This window comes from Gekko japonicus, unplaced genomic scaffold, assembly GCF_001447785.1.
Source record: "Gekko japonicus isolate JY-2015 unplaced genomic scaffold, Gekko_japonicus_V1.1 scaffold826, whole genome shotgun sequence".
NCBI lineage: Eukaryota > Metazoa > Chordata > Lepidosauria > Squamata > Gekkonidae > Gekko > Gekko japonicus.
The window spans coordinates 456770-474566 of NW_015177033.1; the positions used below are offsets into that span (position 1 = coordinate 456770).

The 17797-nt window shown below is 41.0% G+C and overlaps 1 protein-coding gene across 1 annotated transcript in view; it reads left to right on the forward strand.

Annotated features, from left to right (window-relative positions):
• RIMS1 (regulating synaptic membrane exocytosis 1) overlaps positions 1-17797 on the forward strand; it is a 517496-nt gene that overhangs the window by 347411 nt on the left and 152288 nt on the right. Inside the window, exons 20-24 of the mRNA XM_015427952.1 lie at positions 4781-4906; positions 7093-7155; positions 8656-8733; positions 9577-9693; positions 10216-10305. Coding sequence (XP_015283438.1) covers positions 4781-4906; positions 7093-7155; positions 8656-8733; positions 9577-9693; positions 10216-10305 — 474 coding nt within the window. The remainder of the gene's footprint in view (positions 1-4780; positions 4907-7092; positions 7156-8655; positions 8734-9576; positions 9694-10215; positions 10306-17797) is intronic.

A 17797-nucleotide genomic window follows, 5' to 3' on the forward strand; every position in this document is an offset into this window, starting at 1 on the left:
ACTAGTAACTAGTAACTTTTTTCCCACCATAGAGAACAATGGGGGCAACCTGTTTGGGGGCCTGTAGAATTGGACTCCCTGGTTCAATGTTCCTGAAACATGGCAGGTATCTTGGGGAGAGGCTCCAGCAGCTATCCTGCGATTTTGGAGCCTCTCCCTCAAACCCCCTCCCCTCCAGCCCCCAGAATATACCCTATGTTTTCACCATTGACTTCAATGGCCCATAGGATATAATGGGGTCGAACTGCGGGAAGCCGATTCTTCTGCTTGCCCACCTCTCGCCTCTGCACTTCATCTTCTGCCAGGCATGGAGGAGCCCAGCTCACCCAAACTTCTTGCCTTCTGCTGCCTTGGCAATGCCTCTGGCGCACACCCCCCCCCCGGAAATTGGATGGCGGCCAGGTACTACGGAGGAACATTGACCAGCTCCGCCACTGTCTCCTCCCCGCCGAGCCAGGACTGCCCTCAATGACCCTGGATGAAGATGACGTGGCGTTGCAGCCTGAGGCTGCGCAAGGGGGCCTAGTGACCAGTGAGTAACCCACAACTACGGTCCGGTTGATGCAACACTGGAGCAAGCAACACGGATGGGCCCGAGGTCGTGCCAATACCACTGCCACCCCCGGGCCCCATGGCTGCTGCATCAGGACCAGAGCCACCGACAGAATCATATTGCTAAAATCGTGAGCGATGCAGACTGGCATATCTAAGGGACTCTGTTTGCTAGGAGGTTCTGATCCTTGGGGGGAGGGATGTTATGTACTGATTCTAACCCTTGACAGACCCAGCTTGGGGTCACAGAACAATGGACTACTAGAATCCTGGGATGGACCTATCACCCAGGAGTACCTCTGTAAATAACCTATCACAGGTATTGGGTGTGTGGGGGGTGTGGTGTTGGGTATGAATTTGAGCAGGGCTTCGGTCATGCTAATTTGTCTTTAGTTTGAGCTGATTCACAATAAAGCATGAGCTGGTCACTCGCGCACATTGAACCCAGTATATTTCACAATTATTGTTTTATATTTCAGACTGCTTCCTTCTCAGTTTATTGTTGTTTAGCCTACTATTAATGACACTTTTGTTTATATGTACCCCTTGAGAGAGAGGCTGGGCTTCCGGGTTTTGGCATTCGCCATGGCGGTCACTTTCTCCCGCAGCTCTGGGAGACGGCCATCAAAGCCCACAGTTGGGAGGGGGCATGAGTGTGCGCACCACCCCTGAAGCCCTTGTGTTGGGCTTCCAGCCATGGGGCGCTAGAGAGCCCTTCCCCCGGTGACCCTGCCAGTGAAGGGGAGCTACTCCATGCCCCAGTGGTCCTGCTGCGGAGCGTCCCAAATGGGAACTAGAAATCGCACACTGGAGCAAGTGTTTGGTGGCCAAGCGAATTGAAAACAAAAGCAGACTCATCGTTGAAATGTGAGTTAATGTCTAAGCGAGAAACATCAAAGAACTAGTTGAAAACCTCCCCTTTGAAAGTGAGGGGGGGAGGGAACTCTCCCCCGCTAAGAAAAACTAAGCGAACTTTGAGCTACTACGAAAAGGGGGGTGGGCTAATGAGGCAAGACGGATTTAAATAAAGAGCATTTAAGAACTTACCAGGCAGATTTAAGAGTATCAGAGACTGCGATAACTTTTATAAAAAGTAAACAATTCCCAAACATGGTGCCCACGAGGAAGGATGAGAAAGACAAGCATGTGAAACCTAAGCTTCTTGCTGGAACTGCCAGCCCAACGAGTTCTGTGCCTAGACAGGACATAACTACAGAGCTGCAAAAGATGCTGACTGAAGCACTGCACCCTCTTCTGGAACAAGTTACGGCATTGCACCATACGTTCGATACACAGCAGACTCAATTAACTGAGATAGTAAAAAAACACAGAAAAAACTGAGCAAGAGCTGAAAGAAGTGGATGCCAACACCAAGAAGCTCAAAAAACAACTGCAGGTGATGGAGAAAAAGAGAATGATGGAGGAGTCTCATTTGTTACAGCTACAAATGGAAAGAGCAAGCTATGTTCTAAGATTTCAAGGTGTTCCAGAAGAGAAGGGAGAGAATCTGAAACAGACTATGTGCGAGGCTTTAGGCCCCATGGGAAATATAAAAATGGATATATTACAAAGCGAAATTGATACGATCTATGGGTCGTATTCAGAATTTACAAGAAAGAATAATCTGCCATGGGAACTTATGGTAAGATTCTCCAAAAGACAAGTGAGAGATCAAATTCTCAAAGCGACAAATGGAACTACCCTGAAAATCAAGGACAAAGAAATAAAAGTGTTGAAGGACATTCCGCTTGAAATAAGAAGGAAAAGAAAATCTAGAGACTTGGTTTTATTCCTACAGAAGAACAACATTCCCTACAGATGGATTGTACCCGAAGGCACAATCTTCAGATTTATGGAAAAGAAAGAAAAAATTTACTCTGTTGAAAAGGCACATGAATTTCTGCATCAACATAGTCATCCAGCAGGAGAAGAAAAAGAGGAGGAAGGAGACAGCACCAAAGAAAGTGAAGAAGAAGGAGCAGTGGCATCTTCAGACGAGAACTCAGACTCTAACCTGGGGGTGGCAGCCCCAAGGACAAGCTACCACTTGAGAAAGAAAAAGTATAAAAGATGAGATGTAATTGTACTTTGAAATCTCTTACAATGTTTTGTTATAATTATTACTTATTTTGCTCTTTAAGAAGTCAGATACGGTGGTGTTTACATTTTTACTTCAGTTTAAATAGATTATTAGATGACCACATTCAATGAACTTGAATTGAACATTGAGTTTAAAGCTAACTTTTTAAGCAGTATGTATGACCACCATCTCTTGGGTTTTAGTGGGTTTTCTTTACTTTCTCCTATAGTTTGTAGACCCCCTTCCAAATTTCGTTGTAGTTTATAGAAAAGGCAATAAAAAAATCCCCTACTGGGGGCATAAGAGAGAGAGAGAGAGAGAGAGAGAGAGAGAGAGAGAGAGAGAGGCTGGAACCTCTAAGCTCATCATCCATTATGTATAACATTAACAACCTAATCTGTTCTAGTCCCTTACAAAGAGAATCACACCTGTCTCTATCCTCAACTCTTCCATTCCCCACCCCTCTCCTTTGGTAATTTCCCCTATAAAAGTGTGGCATAGCATCTGAAGAAGTGAGTTCTGACTCACAAAAGTTCATGCTAGAATAAATGTCATTAGTCTTTAAGGTGTCACAGGACTTTTAATTAGCTTAAGTGTAACCTAAGGGAACACTTTGGGGTGCTTTCAGTATAACTGTAGAAAGAGCTTTCTGGTACCTTATTACAATTTGCTTAGCTATTCAGTTGATTTATTAGTGCAGTTATTTTAACTAACATTATAGAGGACTGTGCTCAAAAGAAGGCAGATATCTAATTCCAGCTCACAGTTGTTTTGAACAGGTCAGGGACAGAGGATGGCACTTGGGGGGGGGATTATCTCAGTGACACCTACTAGAATGTGGTGTGCCACAGGGATCTATTGTCTCCCCAGTGTTATTTAATATCTACACGTGCCCCCTCGCCCAGATTATCTGGAGGTACGTGGACAACACCCAGCTCTATCTATTGATGAAAGGCCACCCACACTTGGCCCCAGAAAATCTGGACAGGGCATTACAAGCTCTGGCTGGTTGGTTACAGCAGAGCAGACTGAAACTGAATCCATTGAAGACAGAGGTCCTGTACCTGGGTCGTGGGGGGTTGGGATCAGGGATCGGGCTCCCAACCTTTGATGGGGCCCTATTGGCGCTGGCACCGAAGGTGAAGTGCCTGGGGGTGTTCCTGGATGCCTCACTAACTATGGAGACCCAGGTCGTCACCACTGCCAGGTCTGCTTTTTTCTATCTGAGACAGATCAGGCACTTGGCCCCATATCTCACTTCCCAGGATCTGGCTACAGTGACCCATGCAATGGTCACATTCAGATTAGATTATTGTAATTCTCTCTACGTGGGGCTGCCCTTTTCTGCTCCAGAAACTGTAGCTAGTGCAGAACGCAGCGGCATGGGTACTGATGTCACTGCCTGTGTGGGCCCTCATCTGTCAAGTGCTTCACGAACTGCACTGGCTGCCTATTGAGTACCGGATCTGCTTCAACGTGTTGGTGCTTACCTTTAAAGCCCTATATGGCCAGGGGCCTGCTTATCTCCACCTCTCCCTCTATGAGCCCTGGAGGGCTTTACAATCTGCCAGTCAACATCTTCTTGTGGTCCCTGGCCCCAGGGATGTCTGTCTCGCCTCGACTAGGGCCAGGGTTTTTCAGTCCTGGCCCCTACCTGGTGGAATGAGCTCCCATACGAGATCCGTGCCCTGCGTGACTTTTTACAGTTCTTCAGGGCCTGCAAGATGGAGCTCTTCCACCAGGGCAACAGACGTCCCTCCTTCCTTACTGGCCTCATTTCAGCAGGTCAGAACTGCACACTAGAGTTGGCATCTGTGAGGCCTTAATTTTAATGAAAACTGCACCAGCTAAAGGATAGTGCTGTATTTTATTGTTGTTTTAATTGTATTGATTCTTGTATTTTTATCAAATCTGATGTAACCCATCCTGAGCCTGCTATGCGGGGAGGGCGGGATATAAGTCAAATAAAAAAAAATAAACAGTATGGATTTTGCCATCTTTTTGATATCCCTCTATGAGACAAAATCTTTACATCCAAAATCATCTGCCCTTAGAAGTTGTTAAATATCTGGGGAACCTTAGTTAAACAGCAGAATTCAAGGGAAAAAGCATTGACATGCCTCCTTGTGATTCTGTAAACACTTTCAGGAGTTTAGATGAAATTCATCAAATGAGAAGATCGCGTTCTCCAACTAGACACCATGATGCCTCCCGAAGCCCAATTGACCGCAGGTCCAGAGATGTGGATAGCCTGTATTTGTCAGATCAAGAAAGGTATGTTAAACATGTGGCTCTGTTATAAAATACCTATGTCATTTATGCTGGTGTTGGAATATACTCCATATTATATTTTAAATATTTTATTATAACAAGAATTTGGGTTTATTTAAGACATTGTGCTTAGATCCAGTATGTGTATGAGAAGAGAAAGATGCTCTAATCTGTAATGGAAAACAGTTTATATATACATTTATATTCTGTTGCAGATATTACCATGGCTATCAATGTTATTGAATAATTGTCTTTGATCAGGAGAAACATTTTTTATCAGTATAAAAGAGCCATCTTTTTCTGTAACTGAGCTAATGCAATAACTGCACCAGTACCCAGCTGGGACACTGGGCCATCCTAAGCAGGTTGTATCTTGTTGTTGCTGTACAATGTAGTACACAGCTCTTCCTTTCATTATCTACTGTGATAGACAGAGTCCATTCTTATATCTCTGTGGTCTAGATTTGGCATTTGGTGGCACATTTATAATCTGGTGGCAAATGGAGGCTCCATCACCCAGTACTATTTAATCCTCCTACTCCTCCCAGACTCCTCATACTTCAGCTTTTTACTCACACATTCAGAGTTACTCTAATGCTACAATCCCATGCATATGCCAACAATCCTCCTTTTTCCATGTTCACCTTGACACCTAGCAGTTCCCATACTCAAATGATTTTGCAATGTACAACTCCGATCGTGCCTTTTGAACTGGAGCCTGTGTCTTCCCATCCACCTCTTTCAATCACTTTGTGACTGGGCAAGATGACAGAAAATGGTCCAGTTATAAAGATCTGTCTTTCTGGGTCCTGTCTATCCTGTCTGGGTAGAGCACTGGCAATTATTATGAGATGATTCTTGGGAAAGAGAGAGTATGTGAGCTGTGATACCTTTCCCCCTTTTTGCGGGGGGGGGGCGGCAAATTATGAACAGCACTACTGTTCAGTTTTCATTGGCTTTTAAGAAACTTTTGTTTTCTCTATTGAAATAAATTATTTATTTTGGAAAAAACTCCATCAGTCCCCCCCCCCCTGTACAACAGCCCATTTCTGAGTTTTGTATATTGAGCATTCAGCCTGATTTTGTGGGGAAGATACCATCAAGCTCCTACTAATATCAGCGAGGATCTGGCCTACATTCCAGCAGATAGCTACATGAACTAGTCATAGAATTATTCTTTGTTATATTACTGAAAATGTGAAATGTATGCTTTCCTGATATAATGATAGTGCACACAGATAACCCATGTTACCATTTTAGATGATGTTTAAACCTTTCTTTTTCTCTATTCCCATAGTATTTCATATAATTATTTGATTCTTTTGAACTGGCACATCTTCATAGACAATTTACAAGCTTTACTTTGGGGACCATGGAAATGTATCTTTGTGATTTCTGTTGAGGCAGATGCATGTACATGTCAATATTTTTGGTTTGATAGAGTCCGCGTTATCACACATTAGACAGCAACTCTTCTCTGTGTTATTTCACTGGTTCCTGTCATCTATGACTCCTTCTGAGAAAGAAGATCTGAACTACATGTAGAAGCATGTAGAAAGGAGGTTTTGAGAATCTATGATGACTTCTAAAAACACTTTTATTTAGACATTTTATTCACCAGTATATTTCTCACAAACAGATAAAAGGAAGCTGATTATAATACATACATTTTATCAAATCAATCTCTAAATTTCCATAATTATATGGCTAGGAACAGAAATATTATTTTCTTTTATATTATTATATATTATATTTTTGCATATTGCCTTCTTTAAATTAGCATTTAATTTTAGTCAGAACTCTTTTCTGTATAGTTTTGTTTTCTTTATACACTGCCAATTGTCCATCAAGAAATAAAAATCTGAAGACCACTGCTAATGATAAAGATACCCAATATAAGTTTGTATACAGTTAGGCTGCTTAAAGCCAGTGGAAATTAGTGGGATTTAACCAGCCTAACAATGCACAAGTTTGTAATCATTATTTTAAAGAAGTAAAAGGTACCTTTTAGTCACATTTAAAAAGAGTATATTCTAGTATGTCTACGTTTTTCTCCTATCAAGGTAACTATCTCAGCTCAAGCTTTCTAGTTTATTTTATGTTTTCATTGGCATACCATGGCATAATTCATGCCATTTAATGCTTCATATTTATATCTGTTTCATTCATCGTCCATCCTGTCTGTGCAGTGAGCTTCTTATGCTGCCCAGGGCAAAACGAGGAAGAAGTGCAGAGTGCCTACATACCACCAGGTAAATACAGGCATTTAGTAACCAAGATTGCTTATGGGTAGTTCGGGTGTATGTGGTGGTGATTTTACAAGCCGTTTTGTTTCCTTTAGTTCCTTTATGTAGTATTTGCATAATTCTGCATAAGAAATTTTGCAGGTAAAAGACTTTGACCTAGATAATCTTAATATTTTGAAATGTTTCTTTATATATGAACTTCAGTAGGTAGGGTAACAGTGGATCCTAATGCATCGAGACCATATATTCACATCTCCTACTGTGTCTAGATAAACAGGATCCTGCTGTAGAAGGGTTTACCTCCTAGAACTGGAATATTCATATAGATCAAAATTTAGCAATTCCCAGCATCATTACAAAAGGCCTTCCACTGCATGGCAGCACCATTCTATTATTTTGTGCTTTTGTGCTTATTACATTTATTTAAATTTGTATTTTAATATTCTGTTTTGCATGCACTGGTCATTCTAGGTAGTAAATCCCATGTCCTTATCCTTTGGTCCCTTTTAAGCACTGAAGTTACAGTGCACATGCAGGGCTTCTTGGTCAATAAGGCTTTTCCATTGAGAGAGCAAACAGATGTATGTAAGTGGGTGGTTCCTACCTGATTTCTCTCACTGCAAACCCTGTCCCATGAGCCTTTTGCCCACATGGGTTCCATGATCCTTGGAATGGTCTTTTTGGTAGTCAAAATGGGGCCTTTCTCCCTCTTTTCCTAGCAGAAAAGCTGGTACGACCCAACCTTTGTGAAAGCAAGAGCTCTATACACAAGTCAGTCAATTAGACCATACGTGGGGCTTTGAACTGGAGCACCCAATTTCAGTTCTCAGTTTCAGCTCACTGAAATCTTTAAAATGTTGAACGTTCTCCCAAAAGATGTGCCATTATTAAATGGCATGTGGATCTGCTTGAAGGATAGGACCCAAAGAACTGTATAACTAGTTCAATCCACTCAAGGGTTTGTGTTTCTTGAACAGGACCCCACCCCATCCCACTCAACTCTCCAATACTGCATCGCAAATCATCTTTATTATTTATTTATTCAATTTATACCCCGCCCTCCCCGCAAACGGGCTCAGGGCATCTTTGAAACGGAAGGGAATTCCAAAAGCTGTTGTAATACAATAGGGAACTGCAGTTCAAAGAAAAAGGGGAGGATTTGCCTGGCCTGTCTAAAGTGGTTCTTTTGATCCCAACCAAAGCATAATACATGAACAAAATTTCTAATTGTAATAGGTTGACTTTAGAATAGTTTAGAGCCAAAGCATTCTGATAATAGGAGAAATAGCCTCTATTGTTTTCAGTGCAACTTCCTATCAGTTTTATTACTAACACGTGAAAAATGATACTGCTAATAATACAGAAAATGCTTTATAAAAAATTTAATTGAATGAGTTTATTATACCACAGCTTCAACGTAGCAGAAATTTAATTAAATGCTTCTTCATCAGTACTTGTATATTTTTGTTTCTCGCATGGGTCTTTTTCTTTTCTGCCACAATCAAGAAATTCTATTAAGCACTATAAAACATTACCACCCAAGATGCCTTTATTAGAGAATGGCACTTACTGGAATATTTACAGGTAAGAAATCTGTTCTTGGAAAAATTATTAATATACAAACCAGGAAATGTATTAATATACATTCCAGGAAAATAAAATAGTAGGAATGATTCTTGTAAAGAAGTGTCAATTGGCCTAATAGACCTGGATGGCCCAGGCTAACCCAATTTCATCAGATCTCAGAAGGTAAAGAGGATCAAGCCTGAATAGTGCTCGGATGGGAGACCACCAGAGAAGTCCAGGGTTGCTATACAGAGGAAGACAAGGCCAAACCACCTCTGTTGGTCTCTTGCCTTGTAAGCCCTATGGGGGTCACTGTAAGTCAGCTGTGTCTCGATGGCACTTTCCTCCACCACCACCACTATACAGGGAGAAACCCTAAGCTCTGCTCAGGTGTAAGTCCCATTTTATTCAACAGGGCTAACTCCCAGAAAATTGTTAGAGGAGTGCACACACAGTTTCTTTATTTTGTTATATGACAGAATAAAACTCTTTAAAGCAAAACAACACAAATTTTATTAATATACTGTAAACTCCATCATCATAATATCATTGCCAGAGTGAAGCAAATGTCCTGTTTTTAACCATGTCAGCCAAAGGAATCTAGCAATGGGATCCTATACTGAGTTATAGCTTTCCAAGCCCATTAACTTCAGTGAATTTAGAAGAGTATCTCTGTTTAGGATTGCACTGTAAATTGTTCCCATTTGAGTCCTGAGTGCCTGGTACTTCAAGTCACTTAGATATCAATATTAGGACTGACGAATGTTACAGATTTTTAAATGTTCTCCCCCCCCCTCTATGATTTGTGTTGTATGTGAAACTTACTTTTTTTTCTTTTATGAATCATTTTGCTTTGTGAAGCTCAACTCTGCCTGCATATGTTAAGGCCACATCAGTGCTTAGTCAGGATATTTCACTTCTTCGTAATTGCCTTAACTCGCAAATACCAAGATTTACAGATGAACTATTATGGGTTAGGTAAGGTTTCAGTCAAAGTGTCCTTTCCTATGCTTGTCAGTTAAGTACAGTAGATTAACTTCATTGTAAGGTATTTTCATTTCAGGTCAACTGTATTCCATCTCCCCCCCCCCCCCCCCCCCCCGATAGTACCTCTCAGAGTAAATAAAGTTCTAACAGTAGTATTGGTTTTGTATTTTTCTACTTTTTTGTAAATTGATACAGACCAGTTTGAGTTCACACTGATGAGGTGCAATCTCACCTATTAAAGCCAACTGAAGGTCCCTGCTGGACTTTAGATTGCAGCTTTTGTTCCTTTTATACAATCAAATTCAAGCCTTTTAATTTATTTTACAATAAATATTAGCATTATTCATCCAGCCAGTTCCTTCCATTATATCTTTATTAGACCATTGTGACTTGACATTTTATGTAAAGAGAACATTACCTTATGATTTGATATCTAACATGGTATTCCTTTCTTTGTTTTTCTTTTTGTTTTTCTTCTTCCTTCTTCCATTGGATGCAATGCACTGGCACTAGTGAACTGCAGCCCTCACTTGACAGGGCTAGGAGTGCTAGTACCAACTGCTTGAGACCTGATACTAGTTTGCATTCACCAGAACAAGAAAGGTATAAAATAAAGACTTCTCAATTTCTTGTCATCTGTGCTGGTGGTCTGTATCCGTTTGTTAGTTTTTCCATATGAATCCTAGCCACCTGTATTGTTCATATCTGCTTTGATATGTGTAGTCATTTTTTTGCTCCTGTATCCATAGGTGTCACATTTGTTGTGCGCTGATCTTGCTTATAGCACCTTCTGGCTTTTTCACCTCTCTCTCTGTTTCTCTCCTTCTCGGTCTCACTGTCTCTTTTTATCTTGAAGTTCAAGCCAATGCCATTGTTTGCAAAAGTCCTCAGTATGCTGATAATGACATTTCAGTATTAATTGAGATAGTTTTACTACTTTGTGGTTTTTGCAATTGACAAAGTGAGTTCTGGCTCACGAAAATTCGTGTCACAACAAATTTGTTCGTCTCTGGGGTGCTAGAACTCTACTTGATTGTTAACATCTAAAGAACAACTGTTAGTATCAAATACAGATAATGATTTACTTGTAATTCTTACCCATTTGATGAATTGCAAAAATGTGGTAACACAATTCAGTCAAAACTGTGACAACACATGGCTTGCTTTTCTCAGAAGTGATTACAAGGCTACACGGATTGCCATAAAATAAATCTTTAATTTATTTGTGCTGTGACATTGCTGATCAGCCTTTTTTCAGAGAAGGGACAGCAGGATTAATTCTTGCTGCCAAACATATGATCAGCACAATCATAGCTTCCTTTAAAGGTCTGAATGTGTAGTTCTAGCTGCTATGTTCAGGCACTTTTTGATAAAAATCATAGTCTTTCATTACTTTTCTGTACATTTAAAAAAAAATACTACTCTTTTTTTAGTGTTTGAATACAGTCGTTTCCCCAAAAAAGTTTCTTGATATTTTGTAATTTTTGTACATGAACACTGTCAGCAGGCTTGTGGTTGGATAGTATTGTGTTGTGTGGAAATGTTCTGTGTTGGCAGTAAAATTTCCTAACTGTTTCTGATTTTTTTTAATGTAAGCCTGTAATTCAATGTACTATGTCCTGAAAAACCAATTAGAGAAGAGAAAAGGTTGTCACCGTGTTATTCTCAACTGATCAAAAAATTAGGCTGATGTATTTTCATCTAGAAAATGGTTGGCTAACACATGCCATAGTTCTGTTTGAAGCTATGCCTTGCAAGTTGCCAGGATGGGTCATTGCCTAGAGACCATATTTAAGCCACTCACAACTCCTTGGAAGAAGATTGTGGTATAAGTTAATAAGTAATTTCCTGCTTCCTTGGAAAAACAACAACCATGGAGGGGGAGGGGAGAAGATTGGATTTACACATATATGGAGGTGGATTTTCCCCAAGCATTCCCCTCTGATCTCATGGGCCTGGAAATCCTCATGGATAGTAGTACTACTTGGCACCAAGGACTGCAAAGAGAAGGAGAAATCAAGTGAAATTACCATTCTTCCTTCTCCAGCTAACTGAGGAAGCTTGGTGGAGCAAGTTGTCTGCTAAAATTCAGCTGGTCACTGTTCTTTGAAGACCTGTTTCATAGTACCATGCATCTAATGGAGCCATTGATCAGAATCCAATATGTGCTTAAAGCAAAGGAACTACACGGTACTACTGATAAGATATACACACTGAAGCCTGCAAATTGTCTTCTTTTTATTTCTTGCAGCGACAACAAAAATATTATGATCAGATCATACTGAAATTACCATATTCATTTGTGGTTGTCAGATATGATCTCATGAGACCTGGTGTAGTGAATTGGTTTAGTTCTCTAGCTATAAGCCTAGAAGTCTCTTCCCCTTCTACTGGTTCAAATTACAGATCACCACTCCAGGTTTTCCCATTGTCTGCGTAAGTACAGAGAGAAACTGTAATCCTAGGGCTTTTCTGCATGTCCCCGCCCCCCGGTTGGTTCTGGTACCATACTGCCTTGTTTTATTTACTGATTTCCACACTCATTTTTGTGTCTTTAGTTTTCACTTTGGATTTTTTGTTTTTCCCCTGGGGTTTTCCAGCTCTTTTGAAACCACTTTTACCTTAGTGTTTTTCTGGAAGCTGATTTTAAGTTGGCTTTTTCTTAGTGCATATCGGTTTTCTTTGTCCCACTCACCACAGCCCATTTTTCATCATTTAACTACTCCATCTCCCCCCCCCCAAAGATGAGGGGTTTCAGTTTTTTTAAAGCCCTAAAATATCAATATAATGTTGTAGTGTTGAAATGAAAGTTAAGCAGGTTCTCTGAATTCTTAGCTTTTTAAAAAAAGTAAGTCTCTGGTCTGTTCCCTTGCAGACATATGCCTTTTTCCTATAGACTTACTTTTTCCTCAATAAAAGCTGAGAATTCAGAGAACCTGCTTAAACTATCATTACAACAATACAGTGTTATATCAGTATTTTAGGGTTTTTTTAAAAATAATAATAATAAGGGGGTGCTCTGACTCCACTGATAATGATACCAATGATGACAGCATTGGAAACCCTTCGAAATCCTCATTATTTATGCCATATGCAGAAGAAAATAAACTCACAACTGTAAAAATGCACAGGGAGGGTAGACACGCATAAGAACCCAGCCCAAACTAATTCCAATGCTTGTGGATCGACTCCCAAGAAAATCAGGAGTAGCTCAGGCATGCGGGAAAGGTCCTAATTTTTAATATTGTACTAGTCTATTGATAATGAATTATCACTCACTGGGGGTTTCTCCTCAACATTTATCTATTTAGGATATCTGTGCTGCCTGTTCAGAGTCCTGCTTTAGGCAGCTCACAATTAAAAACCTCAATATGAAAAATCAAGCCATTAGACACAAGCCATTGGACATAAGCTGCATAAAAATATCCATAAAACAAAAGCAGACTATTAAAAAGTTGATGAGAAAAATCCCTAATTAAACCCCTAAGTAAAAATATGTGTTTTGGCCTGTTACTGAAAAGGAAGTAAAGTAGGTGTCAGGTGAGCCTTAATATGGAGAGTAGTATTCCAAATGTGAGGCACTGTCACAGAAAATGCCCTGTCTGTAGTTGCCACCTGACTGTCAGGTCCCCAGTTAATACACTCTCCACAACACTATTTGTAGTGATGCTTTATTACAAATAGGCTTACATCAGGAACTTGAATTTTCTCAGGACTTAAGAAAGCACGCGAAAATCTCAAGTTATAGGTAAAACCAACTACATCCCCAACCTCAGGCATTCATCAGCAGTCAGCCCCTAGTGTTACCATGGCAGCCCTAAGATACATGGTGCTTTATCTATGCTAGCTTAGTAGAGAAGTCTCCAATGCCAAATCCCATGAGTAAAGGTCGAGGGGTACAACTTAAGAAATGGTTATAGCTACTATTGGCATTCACTCTAACAACACATACATTCCCCTCAGGAATTCCCTCCCCCTTAATACATGGCAAGGATAGCAGTGAAGCAAAACGAAGTGAAGTGAAACTGAAACCTTATTCTGCCCCCCCTAAGGCTCCTCAACCACCCGGCTTCTGAGGGTTATGCTTATGGAAAGTTCGGATCAGTTTAGGATCCTCTCTTCAGTTTAGGATCCAGAATCGTCTCCACCTCCTGGTAGGGTTTACCATTGAACATAAGCGGGGGAGGAACAGGATTTTGATGTTATTGGCCTTGACCCACTCATCATGTTCTGGTACAAAGTCTTTCTATTTAATCAAATAGTACAATCGGCCTCTCTTCAGTTTAGGATCCAAAATCGTCTCCACCTCCTGGTGGGGTTTGCCATTGAACATAAGCGGGGGAGGAACAGGATGATGATGAGTCCAAGGCGAGGGCCCAGGGTCTCTCTTCAATAAACTAAAATGAAACACAGGATGCACATGACACAATTTTTTAGCCAAGTCTACTTCTACAGTCACCTTGTTAATCAAGCGAGTCAGTTTAAAAGGACCAATATATTTCCATTCAGTTTTTTGCCTGGTTTCACCCCTCTCAGGTACTTAGTGGAAATATAAACAGAGTCTCCTGGAGCTAGGTCCCACTCAGGTCCATGATGTTTATCAGCAAAGCATTTATAGTCCTCTTTGGGTTTAGTCAACATTTTTTGTAGAGTCTCCCACCCCCTTGTCACTGTAGACCACCACACTTCAGCATCCCCAGTCTTGGGTTCACTTACGTAGTAGACAAAGAACCTCTTTCATAACCATGGACTGCTTTGAAGGGGGACATTCCTGTAGAACAATGTACTGAATTGTTGTAACTATACTCCGCAAAAGGCAGTAGTTGCACCCAACCATCTTGTTGGTAGTTTATAAAACACTGGAGGAACTACTCTAGGACCTGGTTGGTGTGTTCGGTTTGCCCATCTGTCTCAGGATGGTAACCACTACTCAGACCTTGTTCTACACCAGGTATTTTCAGTAACTCTTTCCAAAAATTGGCAATGAACTGAGAGCCCCTATTGGAAATTATCATATGGGGCAATGTGTGTAATCTCACCATGTGTTGCATAAACATCCAAGTTAATTGTTTAGCTGTGGGCACCTGCTTTCATGGAATGAAATGTGCTTGTTTAGACAAAACCTCCCTCTGGGACAAATAGTTTATCTCATTTATACCAGCATCCACGATCTCTTTTAACCAAAGTCCTCTTCTTTTTGATGACATCCAGTCCCGCGGGGAGCAGACAGCTTTCAACTTTTCAATCCAGTCGCCCAACTCTTGCTCAACCTCCCCTGCTTTCTCTTGAGCCTGCAGCATCACTCCCCCTCCCAGTTGAGTGGGCGTGAACATAGTCTCTATGACCTCATCGTGCTAGCTGGCATGTTGAGGTAGGAGGGACAGGGTGTTGGCTAGGTAGTTAGATTTCCCGGGGAGGTGCTTAAGGGTGAAACAAAACTTAGAGAAGAACTCTGCCCAGTGCAACTGCTTAGCATTCAACCTGCAGGGGCTTTTCAATGCTTCCAAGTTTTTATGATCTGTCCACACTTCGAAAGGAACCTGGGCCCCCTCTAACCAATGTCTCCAGGTGGTCAGGGCCAACTTAAGAAATGGTTATGGCTACTATTGGCATTCACTCTAACATACCGTTCACTCTAACATACCCTCCCCTCAGGAATTCCCTCCCCCTAATACATGGCAAGGATAGCAGTGAAGCAAAATGAAGTGAAACGAAATTGAAACCTTGACACTGACTCACCTTTGAAGGTAGGGAGCACAGGGTGCAGGGCTTGAGAGGCAGGCCTTGTTGTATATTAGATGCCTTACATTCCTCAGACCTCATTTTAAATGTTAATGTGATGTGGAGAAGCAGGAAGAGAGCATTTCATCCTAAATGCAGGATTCAGGGAGAGAGAGAATGCTGCTGGGCACATACAAAAGGGAACTTGAAATTTCCTTAAAACAGCTTGCAGTGATGAAATGTGAGTTGAAGAATAGTTGATCATGTCTAAGTAATGACTGAGAACTGGTGTGGAGTAACAGTTAGAGAACCAGACTAGGATTAGAGAGACCTGAATTCAAGTCCCACTTTACTATGAAGCTCAACAAGTGACTTTTGTCAAACTACACCCTCTGCCCCACTTACCTCACCAGGTTATTGTGAGGATCAAATAGGAAGGGGGGGGGGAGAACAGTTATGCTGGCATAAACTCCTTGGAAATAAAAACCTAATAGCTACAGTTGAACTGACCCCAAATGAATTATGTCCATAGAAATAGACTGCATTATCAAAAAAGGTGCAGAAGCTGTTGGGAGGGTGTTTATGAAGATTCCTTGTACGGTTCTTGGTGCTTGGGAGGGGCAACACTGGGAGGGCTTCTAGTGTCCTGTCCCCACTGCTGGACCTCCTGATGGCACCTGATATTTTTGGCCACTGTGTGACAGAGTGTTGGACTGGATGGGCCATTGGCCTGATCCAACATTGGCTTCTCTTATGTTCTTATGGTTGCCATCCCCCCAGCCAAACTGGGAAGACCTCCAAGTTTTGAGGCTTCAGATCACTGCTAGCCAGCTGGCCGGCAGGGTAAGCCCAACCCCCCCCTGAACAGGGATGTCACCACACAATGTCCCCGGCACAATGACATCATCTGGGGATGTTGCATGGGGTACACGCTAATATTTGGGCAAACCCCATTATTTCTGGCCAAAAAACCCATAGAGTTTGCCCAAATACCAGAGCGTCCCCCACACAATGATGTCACTTTCGGGTGATGTCATCATGCTAGGGACATCATGTGATGTCCCTGCCTGCCCCTAGAATACCCCCCAAAGCCCCCCACTGCAGCCACAGCAAGACCTGGCAACCCTAATTCCTTGCCATTTATTACATTGTGCTGTATCCTACAGTAGTTCAAACTGAGATTTACCAAACCTATCTAGAAATACCTGGACAGTACTTGTAACAGATAGAATAATGGGGTATATATTCCTCTCACCTGGGATGCTAGAGAAAACATGGCTTTATTCAGAATCAGTCTACAGCAGTGGTTCCCAAACTTATTTGGCCTACCGCCCCCTTTTCAGAAAAAAAATTACTCAGCAACCCCTGGAAATCTACCTTCAAGAAGTGGACAAAAAGATGCAGTGACAAATTTGCACATAGTAAAGAAAGATGGTGTTGTAAATAAAACACTTTGAATCCCGAAATCATAAAATTATTTTATAAAGTCAACCATAGTAACATTTGCATACACACAGAAAATTAAGATAACAAAGTATAATATTAAAATAAAAATCACAAATGACATTAAAATAATTCTAATGAGAAGGATACACCTGGTGCACTGCTATCAATTTATTAATGTTTGGCTCTATTTTTGTCAGCAGCAATCTTAAATCACCGCAATTAGCTATTTGCAGTCGCTTTCTTTTTTTAGTTAACAGATTTGTGACCACACTGAACCCACGTTCTACTAAATATGTTGAAGGAAATGCAATTGGAAACTTTTGTACTATAGCCCATAATCCAGGATAAAGTGTAGGTATCTGCTTTTGCAGCCAGAACTGTTGGTTCTTTGAACCATCTTTGAATTTAAAATTCAATTCCTCATTTGGTGTTACTTCTGTAAGTTCTTCTTGTAATTCTGGAGATTCTTCTGTGTCTGTCGTCAGGTATGTTCATTTTAAGAATATTTTCAAATCGTTGATTAAAGTCAGAATAGAGAGCCTCCAAGTGCTGACAATAGGTAAGCAAGTGTTCATCATGTTTTTCTACTGTTGATAGATTTGGAAACTGGCTGAATTCCCCCCGTCCTAAATTTCATTTGTACAGAAGAAGTTTTGCCACAAATGCAGAAATGAAAGTTTTTGTTTTGATTAAATTCAGCTCATTGCCTTGGAGCTGTAGATTTGTTTCATTAAATTTATTAAACAAGTCTGTCAAATAAGCTATGTCTTTTTTGGAATCAATCAAGTTGGCTCGTAAAGCATCATCTTTGTTTTCTAGGAACTCTAGCACTGAGTCAAAGAGTTTATAAAACTGATCCAAACAGGCACCTTTTGATAGCCAATGAACTTCTTTATGAAGCAGCAAGCGATTGAATTCTTCATCATTT